This window comes from Heptranchias perlo, unplaced genomic scaffold (genome assembly GCF_035084215.1).
Source record: "Heptranchias perlo isolate sHepPer1 unplaced genomic scaffold, sHepPer1.hap1 HAP1_SCAFFOLD_759, whole genome shotgun sequence".
Lineage (NCBI taxonomy): Eukaryota > Metazoa > Chordata > Chondrichthyes > Hexanchiformes > Hexanchidae > Heptranchias > Heptranchias perlo.
The window spans coordinates 48,398-67,299 of record NW_027139792.1 but is presented as its reverse complement, the minus strand read 5'-3'; the positions used below and the strand labels follow the sequence as shown (position 1 = coordinate 67,299).

General features: G+C 57.8%; 1 protein-coding gene across 2 annotated transcripts; it reads right to left on the bottom strand.

Moving 5' to 3' along the window:
* Window positions 1–652: 652 nt before the first annotated feature.
* LOC137319193 (GMP reductase 2-like) lies at window positions 653–17,249 on the bottom strand. Of its 2 annotated transcripts, XM_067981515.1 has the most exons (9): window positions 16,845–17,248; window positions 13,150–13,269; window positions 12,312–12,395; window positions 10,404–10,577; window positions 7,686–7,767; window positions 5,185–5,291; window positions 3,889–3,931; window positions 3,151–3,310; window positions 653–2,289 (listed from the first exon to the last, which is right to left on the bottom strand). In XM_067981515.1, the coding sequence occupies exons 1-9, from the start codon at window positions 16,929–16,931 to the stop codon at window positions 2,109–2,111; spliced, it is 1,038 nt and encodes a 345-aa protein (XP_067837616.1). In that variant the 5' UTR covers window positions 16,932–17,248; the 3' UTR covers window positions 653–2,108. The 2 variants fall into 2 exon arrangements, with proteins under 2 accessions (XP_067837616.1, XP_067837617.1); XM_067981516.1 differs by lacking the exon at window positions 13,150–13,269 and having other exon boundaries at window positions 16,845–17,249.
* Window positions 17,250–18,902: the final 1,653 nt, after the last annotated feature.

Sequence of the window (18,902 nt, the reverse complement as noted above, 5' to 3'; positions counted from 1 at the left end):
GTCTGGGGATGTGGGCCCCTCGCTGGCGAGGCCAGCATTTATTGCCCGGAGAAAGTGGCGAGGGGGCCTTGTTTTTTTTTTTGAATCGCTGCGGTCCCGTGTGGTGAAGGTGATTGTGGGCGTCTCTCTCTCTCTCGGCCTCTCCGGAGGGCAGGTAAGAGTCGAGTACGTTGGTGTGGGGAACTGGAGCCACGTCTAGGCCCAGGCCGGCGGCTTGCCCTCCCTGAAGTGAACCGGTTGGGGTTTGACGACAATCCGACAGTCTCGCGGTCACTTTTACCGCTGACCAGCTTTTTATTTCCAGATTTTTGAAACAAAAATCTGAATTCAAATTCTGACACTGCCCGAGGTGGGATTTGAACTCATGGCCTCTGGATTGCTGAGACGGTAATTTGTAGCTGTCTAAAGGCACAGCCTTTCTGTCTCGCTCGCTCTCTGCGTCCCTCCTCCCCGCGCGCGGGCTCGGTCCCCGCGGAGGAGGGTGACTGAGGAATTCCCTAGTTTTAGGGTAAGCAGCTGGTGGAGTCTCTCCAGACCAGCCTGTCCTTGTGCGTTTCACCTTACAGGAGGTCGAGGAGAGGGGGTCTGACCCTCTATCGCTGGCTCCAGTCACCATCTGAAGGAAATCCCACCATCTCTTAACACCTGGGCCTTTTTAATTTTGAAACACTTTTATTTGAACAATCGAACCAGGCAGCTGACAGCTTGCAACTACTGCGTGATCTGGTAGTGGGATCTTAGCCAAGGTAACAGCAAAGTACAACCGCGAGATCCAATCTCATCCCTGCCTCCCCAAACACCAGTAAAAATCCTGCAATCCTATATAATTAAAACATGGTCCCAGCGATGACCCGTACAGGCATCGTAAACAGGTGGTCCCAGCGACGACCCGTACAGGCATCGTAAGCAGGTGGTCCCAGCGACGACCCGTACAGGCATCGTAAGCAGGTGGTCCCAGCGACGACCCGTACAGGCATCGTAAGCAGGTGGTCCCAGCGACGACCCGTACAGGCATCGTAAGCAGGTGGTCCCAACTACGACCCGTACAGGCATCGTAAACAGGTGGTCCCCACTACGACCCGTACAGGCATCGTAAACAGGTGGTCCCCACTACGACCCGTACAGGGATCGTAAACAGGTGGTCCCCACTACGACCGATACAGGCATTGTAAGCAGGTGGTCCCAGCGACGACCCGTACAGGCATCGTAAACAGGTGATCCCAGCTACGACCGATACAGGCATCGTAGGCAGGTGGTCCCAGCTACGGCTGATACAGGCATCGTAGGCAGGTGGTCCCAGCTACGACCCGTACAGGCATCGTAGGCAGGTGGTCCCAGCTACGACCGATACAGGCATCGTAGGCAGGTGGTCCCAGCTACGACCCGTACAGGCATCGTAGGCAGGTGGTCCCAGCTACGACCGATACAGGCATCGTAGGCAGGTGGTCCCAGCTACGACCCGTACAGGCATCATAGGCAGGTGGTCCCAGCTACGACCGATACAGGCATCGTAGGCAGGTGGTCCTAGTTATGACCCATACAAGTACAGCACGGGTTAGATACAGAGTAAAGCTCCCTCTACACTGTCCCGTCAAACACTCCCAGGGCAGGTACAGGGTTAGATACAGAGTAAAGCTCCCTCTACACTGTCCCGTCAAACACTCCCAGGGCAGGTACAGGGTTAGATACAGAGTAAAGCTCCCTCTACACTGTCCCATCAAACACTCCCAGGGCAGGTACAGGGTTAGATACAGAGTAAAGCTCCCTCATCAAACACTCCCCGGAGTGTGAGAGGCCAGTATCTGACGTACTGCCCCCCACCCCCCAGTTTGATTCAGGTCTCTTCTCATTTCTTTTACCCCAGTCGACAGAACCATCGTCCCAGATTGGTGATTTTTTTTTTTTAAAAAGCGAATCTGAATGGAGAGTGGGGTTTGGGTGGGTCCTTGGAGGGGAGGAATGTTATTGAGAGGAGGGGGGAGTGGGTGGATATGAAGGGATTAGCCAGACGTTAGATAGAGAAGCAGCCCCTGCCCCCCAGACATGTACGTTATTTAAACAGGTTGTCAGACCGTGAAGGGCGGCCAGCGGCGGGCGGGCGGCGGGCTCTAGTTGAAGACGGTGTTGAGCTGCTGTGTGACGCGGATGAAGGTGGTCCTCCGGCTCAGCTCCTTCAGTTTAGCAGCTCCCACGTAGGTGCAGGTGGAGCGCACCCCGCCCAGGATGTCACGCACTGTGCTTTCCACCTCTCCCTTGAACTCCACCTCCACTGTCTTTCCTTCTGATGCCCTGCGGGTGGAAACAAACGGGGGGGGGAAGAGAGCTGCTGTTACACGCAGGAGGTGCTGAGTTGAGGCGGGGTCAGGCGGGAGAAGGGGTCGTGTGGCGTGGCTGCTGGGTTTGCCGAGCTGATGGCAGTGAGTGCGCTTCAAAGTGACTGAGCGGGAAGTGGTTTGGGACGTCTCGGAGATGTGGTACAAGTTGCTGCATGAAAGCAAATCTTATTTGTGATTTGGCCCGAGGCAGGTGACGTTTCCACCATTAAAGCTCTGAGCAACTCCCGCCTCCCTCTCCAACACGTGCCGTTTGGTCACAGACCCACAGTTCACCCCTCTCTCTATTCTATTGATCCCACAATCAGCATTGCCCCTCTCTCGTTCGTCCTCAGCTCCTAATCCTCACACTCCTCCGTGTTGAGGTCAATGCCCTGATTTTAACTGTGGGCGTGAGTGCAGAGTGGGGGTGGGAGGGGAGGGGAGGGGAGGGTGCAGGACAAGCTGGCACGGCCGAGTCAGCGTGTGGGAGACCCCGGGTCTCGATACCAACGCCGAGGTGGGCGGGAGCGGAGTTTGGGGTGGCTCGGAGGGCAGGAGGCTGCCAATGGGGATCGGAGGGAATGGTCCCAGGTATTAAGGTAGGTGGGCGGTGAGGGGGATGTCTTTGGGTGGGGGGGGGGAGAAAGAGCAGGGGACTGCGTCCTGTACGTCAGAGTCCGTGATGTGAACAGAGCGCCTTGGCTGCTCTGCTGTTCCTTGTTTCACAGTTTGAACGATGTCCCTTTTGATTCCAACCACTCCCTCCCCTGAGGGTCGATCCCTCCCTATGTGAGTGAGACTGGTGCCCCCGCCCCGCCCCGCCCCGCCCAGTTACCTGTAATCGGCCACTCCCCCGGTGTGTCTCTTCATGGCGGTCTCCGAGCTCATGCCGTAGAACAGTTTGTACATTTTCCCGTTCTTCTCTATGGTCTCGCCTCCGCACTGGGTGTGTCCCGCAAACATCCCGCCCAGCATCACAAAATCTGCACCGGCACCTGGGTGGGCGCCGGGGGTGTGGGGGGGGGGGTAGGGGAAGAGGAAAAGAAGGAGTTAGGAGGCCAGCGGGAGCGGCACGAGGCGAGGTCGCCGGTTTAAAACCGCCGCCAAACGTTATCGGGTCGAGGGAGGACGTCGCTGGGAGGGTGATGCAGTGAGCCGTCCTCTCCTGTCTCCCGATGGGCGGCACTGACCACCTCGGAGATCCCGTTACAGCCACACTCCACAAGAGAAAAGGAGCTGCTCGCCGGAGCCCACAGTGTGTCAGTGGGCTTTCCAAACATGGGAGACACTGCAGAGAGCCTGATCCTATCCTCAACCAAAGCTTATACGCATGCATTTATCCACTGAATGTTTTGGGGAAACAGCAGTGACACACAAGTAACCGTGAAGCTGTTTTCCTTTGGATGGGAGGACACCTGTAATACAACAGAGCTGGAACAGTGATAGAACCAGCCAAGGGAGATGGCCTCCACCAAAAATGATCTCCGTCACCTTAGTGCAAACTCAATGGGACCCTTTCCTTCACCGAACTCCTGAATCACACCCACAGTTTAGACATGAGAAATGGGCTCACCAAAGGCTTTGGCCACGTCTCCTGGGCAGGTGCAGCCTCCGTCCTGTCAACAGACAGTCCACAATAAACTTAACTAATATACTGAGGATTCAAGACAGCAAAATGATTCATACACAACTCCGACAGTATACAAGTCACTCCGACACTTCAGACATTAATAAGCTTTACATTACACTTACACCGTCAGAATAATGGAGTTACAGGCTGGAACCTCATCGAGGGGGTTTATATATAGAATAACAGATACCCGGGAGTGAGTTACAGGCTGGAATCTAATCGAGGGGTTCGGGGGGTTTATATATAGAATAACGGATACCCGGGAGTGAGTTACAGGCTGGAATCTAATCGAGGGGTTCGGGGGGTTTATATATAGAATAACAGATACCCGGGAGTGAGTTACAGGCTGGAATCTAATCGAGGGGTTCAGGGGGTTTATATATAGAATAACAGATACCCGGGAGTGAGTTACAGACTGGAATCTAATCGGGGGGTTTATATATAGAATAACAGATACCCGGGAGTGAGTTACAGGCTGGAATCTAATCGAGGGGTTCAGGGGGGGTTTATATATAGAATAACAGATACCCGGGAGTGAGTTACAGGCTGGAATCTAATCGAGGGGTTCAGGGGGGGTTTATATATAGAATAACAGGTACCCAGGAGTGAGTAGGACCTTGCTATGTGCAAATTGGCTGCCGCGTTTCCTACATTACAACAGTGACTACACTTCAAAAGTACTTCATTGGCTGCAAAGCACTTTGGGACGTTATGAGGTGGTGAAAGGTGCTATATAAATGCAAGTCCTTATTTCTTTCCTTACAGGCTGAAATCTAATCCAATTGGGGGGATCGGGCATTTTGAGGTACCGTTAAGCGAGTTACTGATACATCAGATACACTTGAGTGTTTTAAGGAGGGGGCAGCAGGAATGAAAGAGTCTGCAATCACTGACCTGTGGACAGGTTCTGTGCCATGTGTCTGGTCTCCCAGAGGGTGTGAGGGGACCCACAACTCTGGAGAGAGCCTGAGTGGGATGATGTGGGGAGAGCTCGTCTACAGGAGAAGAGGAGAAAGTGGGAGATGGAAATGAGCTGAGATTAAATGTGTTTCAGGGACTCCAAAGAGATTGGCTCCGTGAATGCTGGTCAGATGCCTGGATGAATGGGGAGAAAAGGGGCTTTGGGGCTGGACAGAGGGTCCGTGCGTCTGGGGCATGGTGACAGGGGGAGCGGGGCGTGGGATGAAATGTACTGCGGCAAGAATGGGAAGTTGAGGAGGGAGCCCTCTGTCTCCTCACCGATATAATGTGACCATCCAGACCGTGGGCTGCGTCCGCACACTCGATGACTGCGCTCAGCTGTGGGTAACCGACCCCTGTCTTCTTGCGAGTTGTACACACAGACCCTGCGGAGACAAGAGGAAAGCTCGGGAATCGGGCCTGGCTCCCACTCCTTCACCTGGCGGACGTCTTCAAACACAACATTTACGGTTCGGGAACAAAATATTTCCGTTTGTCCACCGACGCTGTCGGGAGGAGGGGCGGAGAGGGGAGGAGGGGCGGAGAGGGGAGGAGGGGCGGAGAGGGGAGGAGGGGAGGAGGGGCGGAGAGGGGAGGAGGATGAAAGGTCAGATCAGCAACGGACAGGGCTCCGAAAATCACCAAACTGAGCAGGAACAAGCTGCACTGCAGTGGGGGAAACACAGGCCCCTTCCCCAGGACTTCTCAAATTACCAATCGCCCCTACAGTCCCGTACATTCACCCTACACCCCCCCCCTACAGTCCCGTACATTCACCCTACACCCCCCCGCCCCGTACATTCCCCCTACACCCCCCCCCTACAGTCCCGTACATTCACCCTAAACCCCCCCCTACAGTCCCGTACATTCACCCTACACCCCCCCCCCTACAGTCCCGTACATTCACCCTACACCCCCCCCCCCCACAGTCCCGTACATTCACCCTACACCCCGCCCCTACAGTCCCGTACATTCACCCTACACCCCCCCCTACAGTCCCGTACATTCACCCTACACCCCCCCCTACAGTCCCGTACATTCACCCTACACCCCCCCCTACAGTCCCGTACATTCACCCTACACCCCCCCCTACAGTCCCGTACATTCACCCTACACCCCCCCCTACAGTCCCGTACATTCACCCTACACCCCCCCCTACAGTCCGTACATTCACCCTAAACCCCGCCCCTACAGTCCCGTACATTCACCCTACACCCCGCCCCTACAGTCCCGTACATTCACCCTACACCCCCCCCTACAGTCCGTACATTCACCCTACACCCCGCCCCTACAGTCCCGTACATTCACCCTACACCCCCCCCTACAGTCCCGTACATTCACCCTACACCCCCCCCTACAGTCCCGTACATTCACCCTACACCCCCCCCCTACAGTCCCGTACATTCACCCTACACCCCCCCCTACAGTCCGTACATTCACCCTAAACCCCGCCCCTACAGTCCCGTACATTCACCCTACACCCCCCCCTACAGTCCGTACATTCACCCTACACCCCGCCCCTACAGTCCCGTACATTCACCCTACACCCCCCCCTACAGTCCGTACATTCACCCTACACCCCCCCCCTACAGTCCCGTACATTCACCCTACACCCCCCCCCTACAGTCCGTACATTCACCCTACACCCCGCCCCTACAGTCCCGTACATTCACCCTACACCCCCCCCTACAGTCCCGTACATTCACCCTACACCCCCCCCTACAGTCCCGTACATTCACCCTACACCCCGCCCCTACAGTCCCGTACATTCACCCTACACCCCGCCCCTACAGTCCGTACATTCACCCTACACCCCCCCCCTACAGTCCCGTACATTCACCCTACACCCCCCCCCCCCCCGACAGTCCCGTACATTCACCCTAAACCCCGCCCCTACAGTCCCGTACATTCACCCTACACCCCCCCCTACAGTCCCGTACATTCCCCCTACACCCCCCCCTACAGTCCCGTACATTCCCCCTACACCCCCCCCTACAGTCCCGTACATTCCCCCTACACCCCCCCCTACAGTCCCGTACATTCCCCCTACACCCCCCCCTACAGTCCCGTACATTCACCCTAAACCCCGCCCCTACAGTCCCGTACATTCACCCTACACCCCCCCCTACAGTCCGTACATTCACCCTACACCCCCCCTACAGTCCCGTACATTCACCCTACACCCCCCCCTACAGTCCCGTACATTCACCCTACACCCCCCCTACAGTCCCGTACATTCACCCTACACCCCCCCCCTACAGTCCGTACATTCCCCCTACACCCCCCCCACAGTCCCGTACATTCACCCTAAACCCCGCCCCTACAGTCCCGTACATTCACCCTACACCCCCCCCCCTACAGTCCCGTACATTCACCCTACACCCCGCCCCTACAGTCCCGTACATTCCCCCTACACCCCCCCCCCCCGACAGTCCCGTACATTCCCCCTACACCCGCCCCTACAGTCCGTACATTCACCCTACACCCCCCCCCCTACAGTCCCGTACATTCACCCTACACCCCCCCCTACAGTCCCATATTCCCCCTACACCCCCCCCTACAGTCCCATATTCCCCCTACACCCCGCCCCTACAGTCCCATATTCCCCCATACGCCTCTCTGTGCAGTTCTGTATATTCACTGTAAACCTCCTCTGTGGAGTCTCCTACATTTCCCCACTGTAAAGTCCGGTAGACTCGCTGTGCAGCAGCATTCTGCAGTCAGCACGGGCCACATTCCTGGCTCACCACACCCGCTCATCGATTCTTCCTGATATTTACCAGGTCCGATCCCAACTTTGATGATGTCAGCTCCAGCCAGGATGAGTTCTTCCACCATCTCGCCTGTCACCACATTCCCCGCCTAGGGAGATGAAATCCAGAAGAAAGGTAACACATCAGGAGATTTGAAATGGGGAGGGGCAAAACCCCAATAACTGGAGTAGGATGCATGAAATCTTTTCCTACTTTAAATTCAAGTTGGTGATAACAGAAACCCAATGTTATTAGCAACAGACAATCAATCAGTTAACAGTTCTTTCGTCTGGACTTGGTTACCGTGGTAAGCCCCTTTCCAACTTATTGGCTCTTTTTTTGGTATTATGCTTAAGGTCCAAGGTTTTAGTGAAAGGAACTGGAGAGTTTTCTATTACAGGCACCTGGGGTGAGGAACAAACACTCCCAGGGCAGGGACAGCACGGGTCAGATACAGAGTAAAGCTCCCTCTACACTGTCCCATCAAACACTCCCAGGGCAGGTATAGCACGGGTTAGATACAGAGTAAAGCTCCCTCTACACTGTCCCATCAAACACTCCCAGGGCAGGTACAGGGTTAGATACAGAGTAAAGCTCCCTCTACACTGTCCCATCAAACACTCCCAGGGCAGGGACAGCACGGGTCAGATACAGAGTAAAGCTCCCTCTACACTGTCCCATCAAACACTCCCAGGGCAGGTACAGCACGGGTTAGATACAGAGTAAAGCTCCCTCTACACTGTCCCATCAAACACTCCCAGGGCAGGTACAGGGTTAGATACAGAGTAAAGCTCCCTCTACACTGTCCCATCAAACACTCCCAGGGCAGGTACAGGGTTAGATACAGAGTAAAGCTCCCTCTACACTGTCCCATCAAACATTCCCAGGGCAGGTACAGCACGGGTTAGATACAGAGTAAAGCTCCCTCTACACTGTCCCATCAAACACTCCCAGGGCAGGTACAGGGTTAGATACAGAGTAAAGCTCCCTCTACACTGTCCCATCAAACACTCCCAGGGCAGGTACAGGGTTAGATACAGAGTAAAGCTCCCTCTACACTGTCCCATCAAACACTCCCAGGGCAGGTACAGCACAGGTTAGATACAGAGTAAAGCTCCCTCTACACTGTCCCATCAAACACTCCCAGGGCAGGTGCAGCACGGGTCAGATACAGAGTAAAGCTCCCTCTACACTGTCCCATCAAACACTCCCAGGGCAGGTACAGCACGGGTTAGATACAGAGTAAAGCTCCCTCTACACTGTCCCATCAAACACTCCCAGGGCAGGTACAGGGTTAGATACAGAGTAAAGCTCCCTCTACACTGTCCCATCAAACACTCCCAGGGCAGGTACAGGGTTAGATACAGAGTAAAGCTCCCTCTACACTGTCCCATCAAACACTCCCAGGGCAGGTACAGGGTTAGATACAGAGTAAAGCTCCCTCTACACTGTCCCCAATAAGGTCCCTCAGAAGAGCACTCGCCCCCACCCCTCCCTGCCGCCTGCACTAATCTGATAATCGTCCCTTTCCTACATGTGACCTCTGTGAGTGGGATTGTTAAATTCGAGGACATTTTACCCCATGGGCCCATTAGTAACTGGCCTGAGACTGTGCAAACTCATTTCACAAAGGACACACCATCCATAGAGAGGTGGCTGGATTTGATACAGGCCCCACTGTACTGTCCAGTGCTCGGGTTATTATTTCTGACTTGCTCGGTTGAATATGAACAGCTGTACCGTGCGGGTGATGTTACCCAGTATATGTCGTAATAAAACACAGCGGCCTGGAATTTACCTCCTGCCGGGAGTCCTGCGGGTGGGGGGCGAGGCAGATGGGAAACAGTCCAGGTTTTAACTCCGGGAGCCTGATCTGAATGGGGACCCGCCGGCTGGCACGGCAGGAAGTTGCCGTTGGGGACCCAAAGGGACGGACCCTGACACTCGGGTAAATGCTTCGGAGGGTTGGTGGGGGAGCGGCCAGGGGGAGGGGGAAGGAAGACCAGAGCATGGGAGGCCCAAGGTTTCCTCGGAGGGCCTGGAGGACACTCCTGCTCCGAAAAAGAGGCGCACTGGTGCAGTTACGAGGTGCTGTTCTGAGGTTTGGGGCTGAGCAGAGGGACCTTGACGGTGAGTGCGTCGGCCGTGGGCTCGGTCGGTCCCACTCTCGCCTCCGATTCAGAAGGTGGTGGGTTCGAGTCCCCACTCCGGAGACTTGAGCCCCGTAATCCAGGGCCGACACTCCCGGTGCCAGTACTGAGGGAGCGCTGCCACTGTCGGAGGTGCCGTCTTTCGGATGAGACGTTAAATGAGGGGCCCCGTCTGCCCCTCTCTCACTTGGACGTAAAAGATCCCACGGCCACTATTGGAAGAAGGGCAGGGGAGTTCTCCCCGGTGTCCTGGGCCCAACATTTGTCCCTCACCAAACATCACTAAAAAACAGTGGTTATTATCTCATTGCTGTTTGTGGGATTTTGCTGTGCGTAAATTTGGCTGCTGCGTTTCCTACATTACAACAGCGCCTACACCTCAAGAGTACTTGATTGTCTGTAAAGCGCTTTGGGATGTCCTGGGGTCGTGATAGGCGCCAAATAAATGCAAGACTTTCTGAGTGCCTGAAATGGGAAGAGATCCCCCACCGCTGCTGGGGAGGTCAGAAAATGTCAGCTCCTTTTACCGAAGGCCCCGTCCACACGTTGTCAGCGAGGCCGGGCATCTCTGCCCCCTCGGTGCCCGGGCGCTTACCATGATGGTGTGATCTGGGAATTTCTTCCTCACGTCTTTTACAAACTCCACAAAGTGTTCCGAGTATCCGTTGGCAACGTCCAGGCAGATGTAACGAACCCCCGAGAACAGCTCCAGGATCTCCGTCAGCTTCTCAAAGTCATTTGGCCCCATGCCGGAGCTCGCTGCCACGTTCTGTGGGACAGAGAGAAAGTAAGTCCGCCCCCCCGCCTTGTGCGGGGTGCTCTCGTTTGGATCCCCCTCTGCTTGCCCTCTCTCCTGTCTGCTCTCACCCCGCGGAACCGTTCAGCTTGGCTCGGTCCGTCTCACTCTCCGACCCCCCCACCCCCTGAGCTCTGAGTCAGAAGGTCGTGGGTTCGAGTCCCCGCTCCAGAGATTCGAGCCCCATAATCCAGGGCCAACACTCCCGGTGGTACTGAGGGAGCGCCGCACTGTCGGAGGGGCAGTACTGAGGGAGCGCCGCACTGTCGGAGGGGCGGTACTGAGGGAGCGCCGCACTGTCGGAGGGGCAGTACTGAGGGAGCGCCGCACTGTCGGAGGGGCAGTACTGAGGGAGCGCCGCACTGTCGGAGGGGCAGTACTGAGGGAGCGCCGCACTGTCGGAGGGGCGGTACTGAGGGAGCGCCGCACTGTCGGAGGGGCGGTACTGAGGGAGCACTGCACTGTCGGAGGGGCAGTACTGAGGGAGCGCCGCACTGTCGGAGGGTCAGTACTGAGGGAGCGCCGCACCATCGGAGGGGCAGTACTGAGGGAGCGCCGCACCATCGGAGGGGCAGTACTGAGGGAGTGCCGCACCGTCAGAGGGGCAGTACTGAGGGAGCGCCGTACTGTCGGAGGGGCAGTACTGAGGGAGCGCCGCACTGTCGGAGGGGCAGTACTGAGGGAGCGCCGCACTGTCGGAGGGGCAGTACTGAGGGAGCGCCGCACTGTCGGAGGGGCAGTACTGAGGGAGCGCCGCACCGTCGGAGGGGCAGTACTGAGGGAGCGCCGCACTGTTGGAGGGGCAGTACTGAGGGAGCACTGCACTGTCGGAGGTGCTGTCTTTCGGATGAGACGTTAAACCGAGGGCCCCGTCTGCCCCTCTCAGGTGGATGTTAAAGATCGCACGGCCACTATTGGAAGAAGAGCAGGGGGAGTTCTCCCGAGGCCAAAAATCCTCCCTCAAAAATCAGATTAACTGGATCATCTCAGTCTTTGTGGGATCTTGCTGAGTGCAAAAATTGTGTTTGTCCACACAGCAATAGTGATTAACAAGTAAAAACCGTGAAGTGCTTTGGGACGTCCTGAGAACGTGCTATGTAAATGCTAATTCTTTTGTTTGACGTATCTCTTTTTCGTCTCTGCAGCCCCCCCACTCAACACTGGCTCACTTTCCCTGTTACAACAGGCTGGGTATTCTGCGGCGAGTGACTCACCTCCTGACTCCCCAAAGCCTTTCCACCATCTACAAGACACAAGTCAGGAGTGTGATGGAATACTCTCCACTTGCCTGGATGAGTGCAGCTCCAACAACACTCAAGAAGCTCGACACCATCCAGGACAAAGCAGCCCGCTTGATCGGCACCCCATCCACCACCCTAAACATTCACTCCCTTCACCACCGGCGCACCGTGGCTGCAGTGTGTACCATCCACAGGACTGCAGCGGTTCAAGAAGGCGGCTCACCACCACCTTCTCAAGGGGCAATTAGGGATGGGCAATAAATGCCGGCCTCGCCAGCGACGCCCACATCCCATGAACGAATATTAAAAAAAGGTGCCATTCCTTCCCGCACTCTCACTCGCGCATCTGCCTCGGTCTGTCTCCTCGCGCACATCGTTCTGCAGGATGCCGAGCGCCGAAAGCGGGCAGCCCACCCTCGCCCCCTCACCGCCCGAACGACTCTCTTCCCCCGCCGCCCCCACTCACCGGCAAACAGTCTGGGTTACTGACGGCAAACTCCTTCCATTGCTCCAATGTGTAGTGCTTGTGGATAGCGGTGAACAGCGAGAACTGAGTGAGGAAAGAAACAGCAAGGGGGGTCAGTAAAAGCCTTTCTCGTCCTTTCCCTCTTTGTATAAGGAAGGTCTCCTGCACTTTTTTTTTGAGAAATTCTTCTACTTTGCGGTCGTCGTCAGCTAAGCTGAGACTCCTGGCGAGCGTCGCCTCGCGGGCCCAGAAAAAAAAGAGGATTCCTGCTCCTGATCGCTCTCCAGCGACGACTGCCCCCCGCGGCTGCGCGGTGGTGCTGCCCTCCCACAGTCAAATATCCACCGCCTCTCACTGTCGAGGCTCGCAAGTGAAGAACGGACACTCGGATCAGGTTCAAAATCAAGAGGGGTTTCGGCGGAGTAAATAAGGAGAAACTGTTCCCGTTGACGGGAGGGTCGGTAACCAGAGGGCACGGTTTTAAGATAATCGGCAAAAGAACGAGAGGGGAGGTGAGAATTTATTTTAACGCAGCGAGTTGTGATGATCTGGAACGCGCTGCCTGAAAGGGCGGTGGAAGCAGATTCAATAATAACTTTCGAAAGGGGAATTGGATAAATACTTGAAGGGGAAAAATTTGCAGGGCGATGGGGGAAAGAGCAAGGGCGGGGGGGGGCATAATCGGGACAGCTCTTCCAAAGAGCCGGCACGGGCACGATGGGCCGAATGGCCTCCTCCTGTGCTGTCTGGTTCCGCGATCCGATGCTTGCACTGGTGCTTCTGAACCGGAGAGCGCCCTCGGTCGGTGAAAGGGGGATGGGAATGTGTACACACCCACCTTGCTGAGTGTGTTTGCCATTTCAAACGTTCCCACTGTGTCCATGTTGGCAGCGATGATGGGGATGCCGGTGTACGACTGTTTGGAATTCCGGAACGTGAAAGACCGTAGCAGGTCCACCTGGTTGTAGGGGGGGGGGGTAGGGTTTGTGACAAGAGAACAGAACTCGGGTTAATCAGAAAAAAAAATAACGATTTGCTCGATGTTGTGAGCCTGCAGCACTGCTCGCACTAGCCCTGCGATGTTACACAAATTGAAGGATGCAGGAGGTTGTGTTTATATGGCGTAGTAAAACGTCCCATGGTGCTTCACAGGAGCGATTATCAGACAAAATTTGACACTGAGACACATCAGGAGATATTAGGACAGGCGACCAAAAGCTCGGTCAAAGAGGTAGGTTTTAAGGAGCGTCTTAAAAGGAGGGAGAGGGGGAGAGGTTTAGGGAGGGAATTCCAGAGCTTGGGGCCCAGGCAGCTGAAGGCCCGGCCGCCAATGGCGGAGCGATTAAAATCGGGGATGGGCAAGAGGCCAGAATTAGAGGAGCGCAGAGATCTGGGAGGGTTGGAGGAGGTTACAGAGATAGGGAGGGGGCGCGAGGGTGTGGAGGGATGGGAAAACGAGGATGAGAATTTTTAAAATCGAGGCGTTCCCGGACCGGGAGCCGATGTAGGTCAGCGAGCACTGTTGAACGGGACTTGATGCAAGTTAGGATACGGGGGGGCAGCAGAGTTTTGGATGAGCTGGAGTTTACGGAGGGCGGAGATGGGAGGCCGGCCAGGAGAACGTTGGAACAGTCGAGACTGGAGGTAACAAAGGCACGGACGAGGGTTTCAGCAGCAGATGAGCTGAGGCAGGGGCGGAGACGGGCGATGTTACGGAGGTGGAAGTAGGCGGCCTTGGTGATGAAGCGGAGATATGGTCGGAAACTCATCTCCCTCATGTGTTTATCGAGCTGCCCCTTAAATACATCTTCGCCATTGACCTCAACTACTCTTGTGGGAGCGAGTTCCACATTCTCACCGCTCTCTGGGAAAGAAGTTTCTCCTGAATTCCCGATTGGATTTATTAGTGACTATCTTGTATTTATGGCCCCCTAGTTCTGGTCTCCCCCCACAAGTGGAAACATCTTCTCTACGTCTACCCTGTCAAACCTTTTCATAATCTTAAATACCTCTATCAGGTCACCCCTCAGTCTTTTATAAGAGCCTCAGTCCGTCCTGATAGTTATAACCTCTCAGTTCTGGTATCATCCTAGTAAATCTTTTTTGCACCTTCTCCAATGCCTCGATATCGTTTTCATAATACGGAGACCAGAAGTGTGCCTCGTACCCCAAGTGTGGTCTCAACAAAGTTCGATACAAGTTGAACATAACTTCTCTGCTTTTCAATTCTATCCCTCTAGAAATGAACCCCAGTGTTTAAGGGAGAGAGAGGCGGGGAGAGGTTTAGGGAGGGAATTCCAGAGCTAGGGGCCGAGGCGGCTGAAGGCACGGCCGCCAATGGCGGAGCGATTAAAATCGGGGATGCGCAAGAGGCCAGAATTGGAGGAGCGCAGAGATCTGGGAGGGTTGGAGGGGCTGGAGGAGGTTACAGAGATAGGGGAGGGAGGGAGGGGGGGAATGGAGGGATTGGAAAACAAGAGCACACTAAGAAATAAGCCCTTTTTTGAACGGAAGCTGCCAGAATTTGCCGACGAGGACCAAAGGCTATAACATAATCGTAGCCCATGCTCTGCGGAGGCAAACTGTGACACTGCTGGTGGTTAACCAGCCAATTTTCGCGGGGAAGCTTCCAGAACCCGCTCGAAGCAGCAAGGCCGAGATAGGGCACTCGTCGTAGCCCCAAGTAATAACGGGGACGGATGACGGTGCTTCCCGTCAGGGTACGAGCCTCGATTATTTTTCTCTTTACCCCCTTTCCTTTCCCCGCGTGGAAGCATTCCGGGAACCGACGCCCCCTGCGCAAGGGGCGCGGCGGCGACGACGAGGCCGAGATAGGGCGCTCGCCGTGGCACCCCACCCCCCCGCCAGAGTAACTCCGAGGACGGATGACCGTGCTTCCCGTCCGGGTACGAGCCTCGAATTTTCAATTTTTTTTTTGGCTTTCTTTCTTATCCTGCCCGGAAGCATTCGGGAACCGGCGGCCCCGCTCGGGACGAGGCCGGATAGGGCGCTCGCCGTGAAACCCCGCCTCCTCCGAGGACGGACGACGGTGCTTCCCGTCCGGGTACACGAGCCTCGATTTCTTTTCTTCTCTTTCTAGCCCCTCCTCCTCCTCCTCCAAGTTCCGAAAACCGGCACGGCGACCGGGCCGAGATAGGGCGCTCGCCGTGGAAATGGAGGGATGCTTCCTGTCTGGGTGCCTCGATTTCTTTTCTTCTCTTTCTACCCTCTCCTCCCCCCCTCCTCCTCCTCCTGCCCCCCCTCCTCCTCCTCCCCCCCCCTCCTCCCCCCCCTCCCCCTCCTCCTCCTCCCCCCCTCCTCCTCCCAGTTCCCGAAAACCCGGCACGGCGACCGGCCGAGATAGGGCGCTCGCCGGGGAAACGGAGGGATGCTTCCCGTCCGGGTGCCTCGATTTCTTTTCTTCTTCTTCTCTTTCTACCCCCTCCTCCTCCTCCTCCTCCCAGTTCCCGAAAACCCGGCACGGCGCCCGGGCCGAGATAGGGCGCTCGCCGGGGAAACGGAGGGATGCTTCCCGTCCGGGTGCCTCGATTTCTTTTCTTCTTCTTCTCTTTCTACCCCCCCCCCGCCCCTCCTCCTCCTCCTCCTCCCAGTTCCCGAAAACCCGGCACGGCGACCGGGCCGAGATAGGGCGCTCGCCGGGGAAACGGAGGATGCTTCCCGTCCGGGTGCCTCGATTTCTTTTCTTCTTCTCTTCCCTCCTCCTCCCTCCTCCTCCCAGTTCCCGAAAAACCCGGCACGACGCCCGGGCCGAGATAGGGCGCTCGCCGCGGAAACGGAGGGATGCTTCCCGTCCGGGTGCCTCGATTTCTTTTCTTCTTCTTCTCTTTCTACCCCCCCCTCCCTCCTCCCCCCTCCTCCTCCCTCCTCCCTCCTCCTCCTCCCCCCCCCTCCTCCTCCTCCTCCTCCCCCCCCCCCTCCTCCTCCCCCCCCTCCTCCCCCCCCCTCCTCCTCCTCCCCCCCCCTCCTCCAAGTTCCGAAAACCGGCACGGCGACCGGGCCGAGATAGGGCGCTCGCCGGGGAAACGGAGGGATGCTTCCCGTCCGGGTGCCTCGATTTCTTTTCTTCTTCTTCTCTTTCTACCGCCCTCCTCCTCCTCCTCCTCCCCCTCCTCCTCCTCCTCCTCCTCCCCCCCCCTCCTCCTCCCCAGTTCCCGAAAACCCGGCACGGCGACCGGGCCGAGATAGGGCGCTCGCCGGGGAAACGGAGGGATGCTTCCCGTCCGGGTGCCTCGATTTCTTTTCTTCTTCTTCTCTTTCTACCGTCCTCCTCCTCCTCCTCCCCCCTCCTCCTCCTCCTCCCCCCCCCTCCTCCCCCCCCCTCCTCCTCCTCCTCCTCCTCCCCCCCCTCCTCCCCCCCCTCCTCCTCCTCCTCCTCCTCCTCCCCCCTCCCTCCTCCTCCCAGTTCCCGAAAACCCGGCACGGCGCCCGGGCCGAGATAGGGCGCTCGCCGGGGGAGTTGCCGGGGGGGGGGGGGGGCGTCCGTCTCCGTCTCCGTCTCCTCCGCACGCGTACCTCGCTGCGGCTCTTCAGCGTGCTCCGCTTGGGCCGGAGCAGGACGTCCTTGAAATCGAGCTTGACGTCGTTATCGATGCGGGGCATCTTTCCCCGGGTGGGGGGTTGGGGATTTTGCCCCCCGCCGCCGCCTCCTCCTCTTTCTCCCTCCTGGGTGGGGGGGTGGGGGTAAGGTGGTGAGCACGTGACCCTCGGGGGCGCGCTTCCCGCCCGTCGCCGGCCGCGTGCGGGTTTCAAAAAAAAACCGACCGTTATTTCAGTTGGTGGTGGGGGGGGGGACCCCACGTGATCTCTTCCCCCTCACGTGATGCTGCTGGTGGTCGCGCGCACGCGCGCTCTCGCCACACTCCCCACCCCCGTCAGTCACCGACCCACCGAAATGTGATGTCGTTGGAAAAGTGGAGGGTTAACTGCGCAGGCGCAGGACCCCCCCCCCCCTCGCGGTGCGCGCCGGGAGTTGTAGTCTGCTCCCTCCCTCCCCGCGCAGACTCAAGCGCAACCAGGGACTACAACTCCCAGCAGGCTCCCCTTCCCGCCCCAATCGAAGCAATTTCTTTTTTTATTATTATTATCGCAGCCGAATGAGATGCTTCGGTCGCCGCTCCGAGCCCTCGCTGTTTTTTTTAAAATGCTTTTTAAAAACAAGAAACGGTTTTTTTTTGAGGACGGAAGTGAGCGAGGTTGCCCCCCTCCCCCCCCCCCACGGTGCTGATTGGCTGAGCGCTCGGCCGGATGACCCCGGTGTGACCCCCCCGGTGGAGACGGGCAGTCGCGGGCTGTGAGAGGAGGCGGACAGAGATACACCGGCACAATGCTCATCAAAGTCAAGGTGAGTCTGGGGATTGCGGCCCAGGCCTGGGCCATGGATTGGGATCCCGAGAAACAGCCTCACCCCCCCTCAAAACACCCTCCCCCATCCCTCAAACACCCTCCCCCTCCCCCCCCACAATCTCCCCTCCCCCCACAATCTCCCCCTCCCCCCCACAATCTCCCCTCCCCCCCCACAATCTCCCCCTCCCCCCACAATCTCCCCCTCCCCCCACAATCTCCCCCTCCCCCCCCACAATCTCCCCCTCCCCCCCACAATCTCCCCTCCCCCCCACAATCTCCCCCTCCCCCCCACAATCTCCCCCCTCCCCCCCACAAATCTCCCCCCTCCCCCCCACAATCTCCCCCCCCTCCCCCCCCCACAATCTCCCCCCTCCCCCCCACAATCTCCCCCTCCCCCCACAATCTCCCCCCTCCCCCCCACAATCTCCCCCTCCCCCCACAATCTCCCCCCTCCCCCCCACAATCTCCCCCTCCCCCCCACAATCTCCCCCTCCCCCCCACAATCTCCCCCTCCCCCCCACAATCTCCCCCCTCCCCCCACAATCAATCTCCCCCTCCCCCACACAATCTCCCCCCTCCCCCCCACAATCTCCCCCTCCCCCCCACAATCTCCCCCTCCCCCCCCACAATCTCCCCCTCCCCCCCACAATCTCCCCCTCCACCCCACAATCTCCCCCCTCCCCCACACAATCTCCCCCTCCCCCCCACAATCTCCCCCTCCCCCCACAATCTCCCCCCTCCCCCCACAATCTCCCCCCCTCCACAATCTCCCCCTCCCCCCCCCCACAATCTCCCCCATCCCCCCCCACAATCTCCCCCCCCAATCTCCCCTCCCCCCCACAATCTCCCCCCTCCCCCCACAATCTCCCCCCTCCCCCCCCACAATCTCCCCCCTCCCCCCCCACAATCTCCCCACCTCCCCCCCCCCACAATCTCCCCCCTCCCCCCCCACAATCTCCCCCCCTCCCCCCCCCACAATCTCCCCCCCCACAATCTCCCCCTCCCCCCACAATCTCCCCCCCTCCCCCCCACAATCTCCCCCTCCCCCCCCACAATCCTCCCCCTCCACCCCCCCCACAATCCCCCCCCCCCCCACAATCTCCCCCCTCCCCCCCCACAATCTCCCCCCCCACAATCTCCCCCCCTCCCCCCCCCACAATCTCCCCCCCACTCCCCCCCCCCCCCCCACAATCTCCCCCTCACTCCCCTCCCCCACAAACTCCCCCA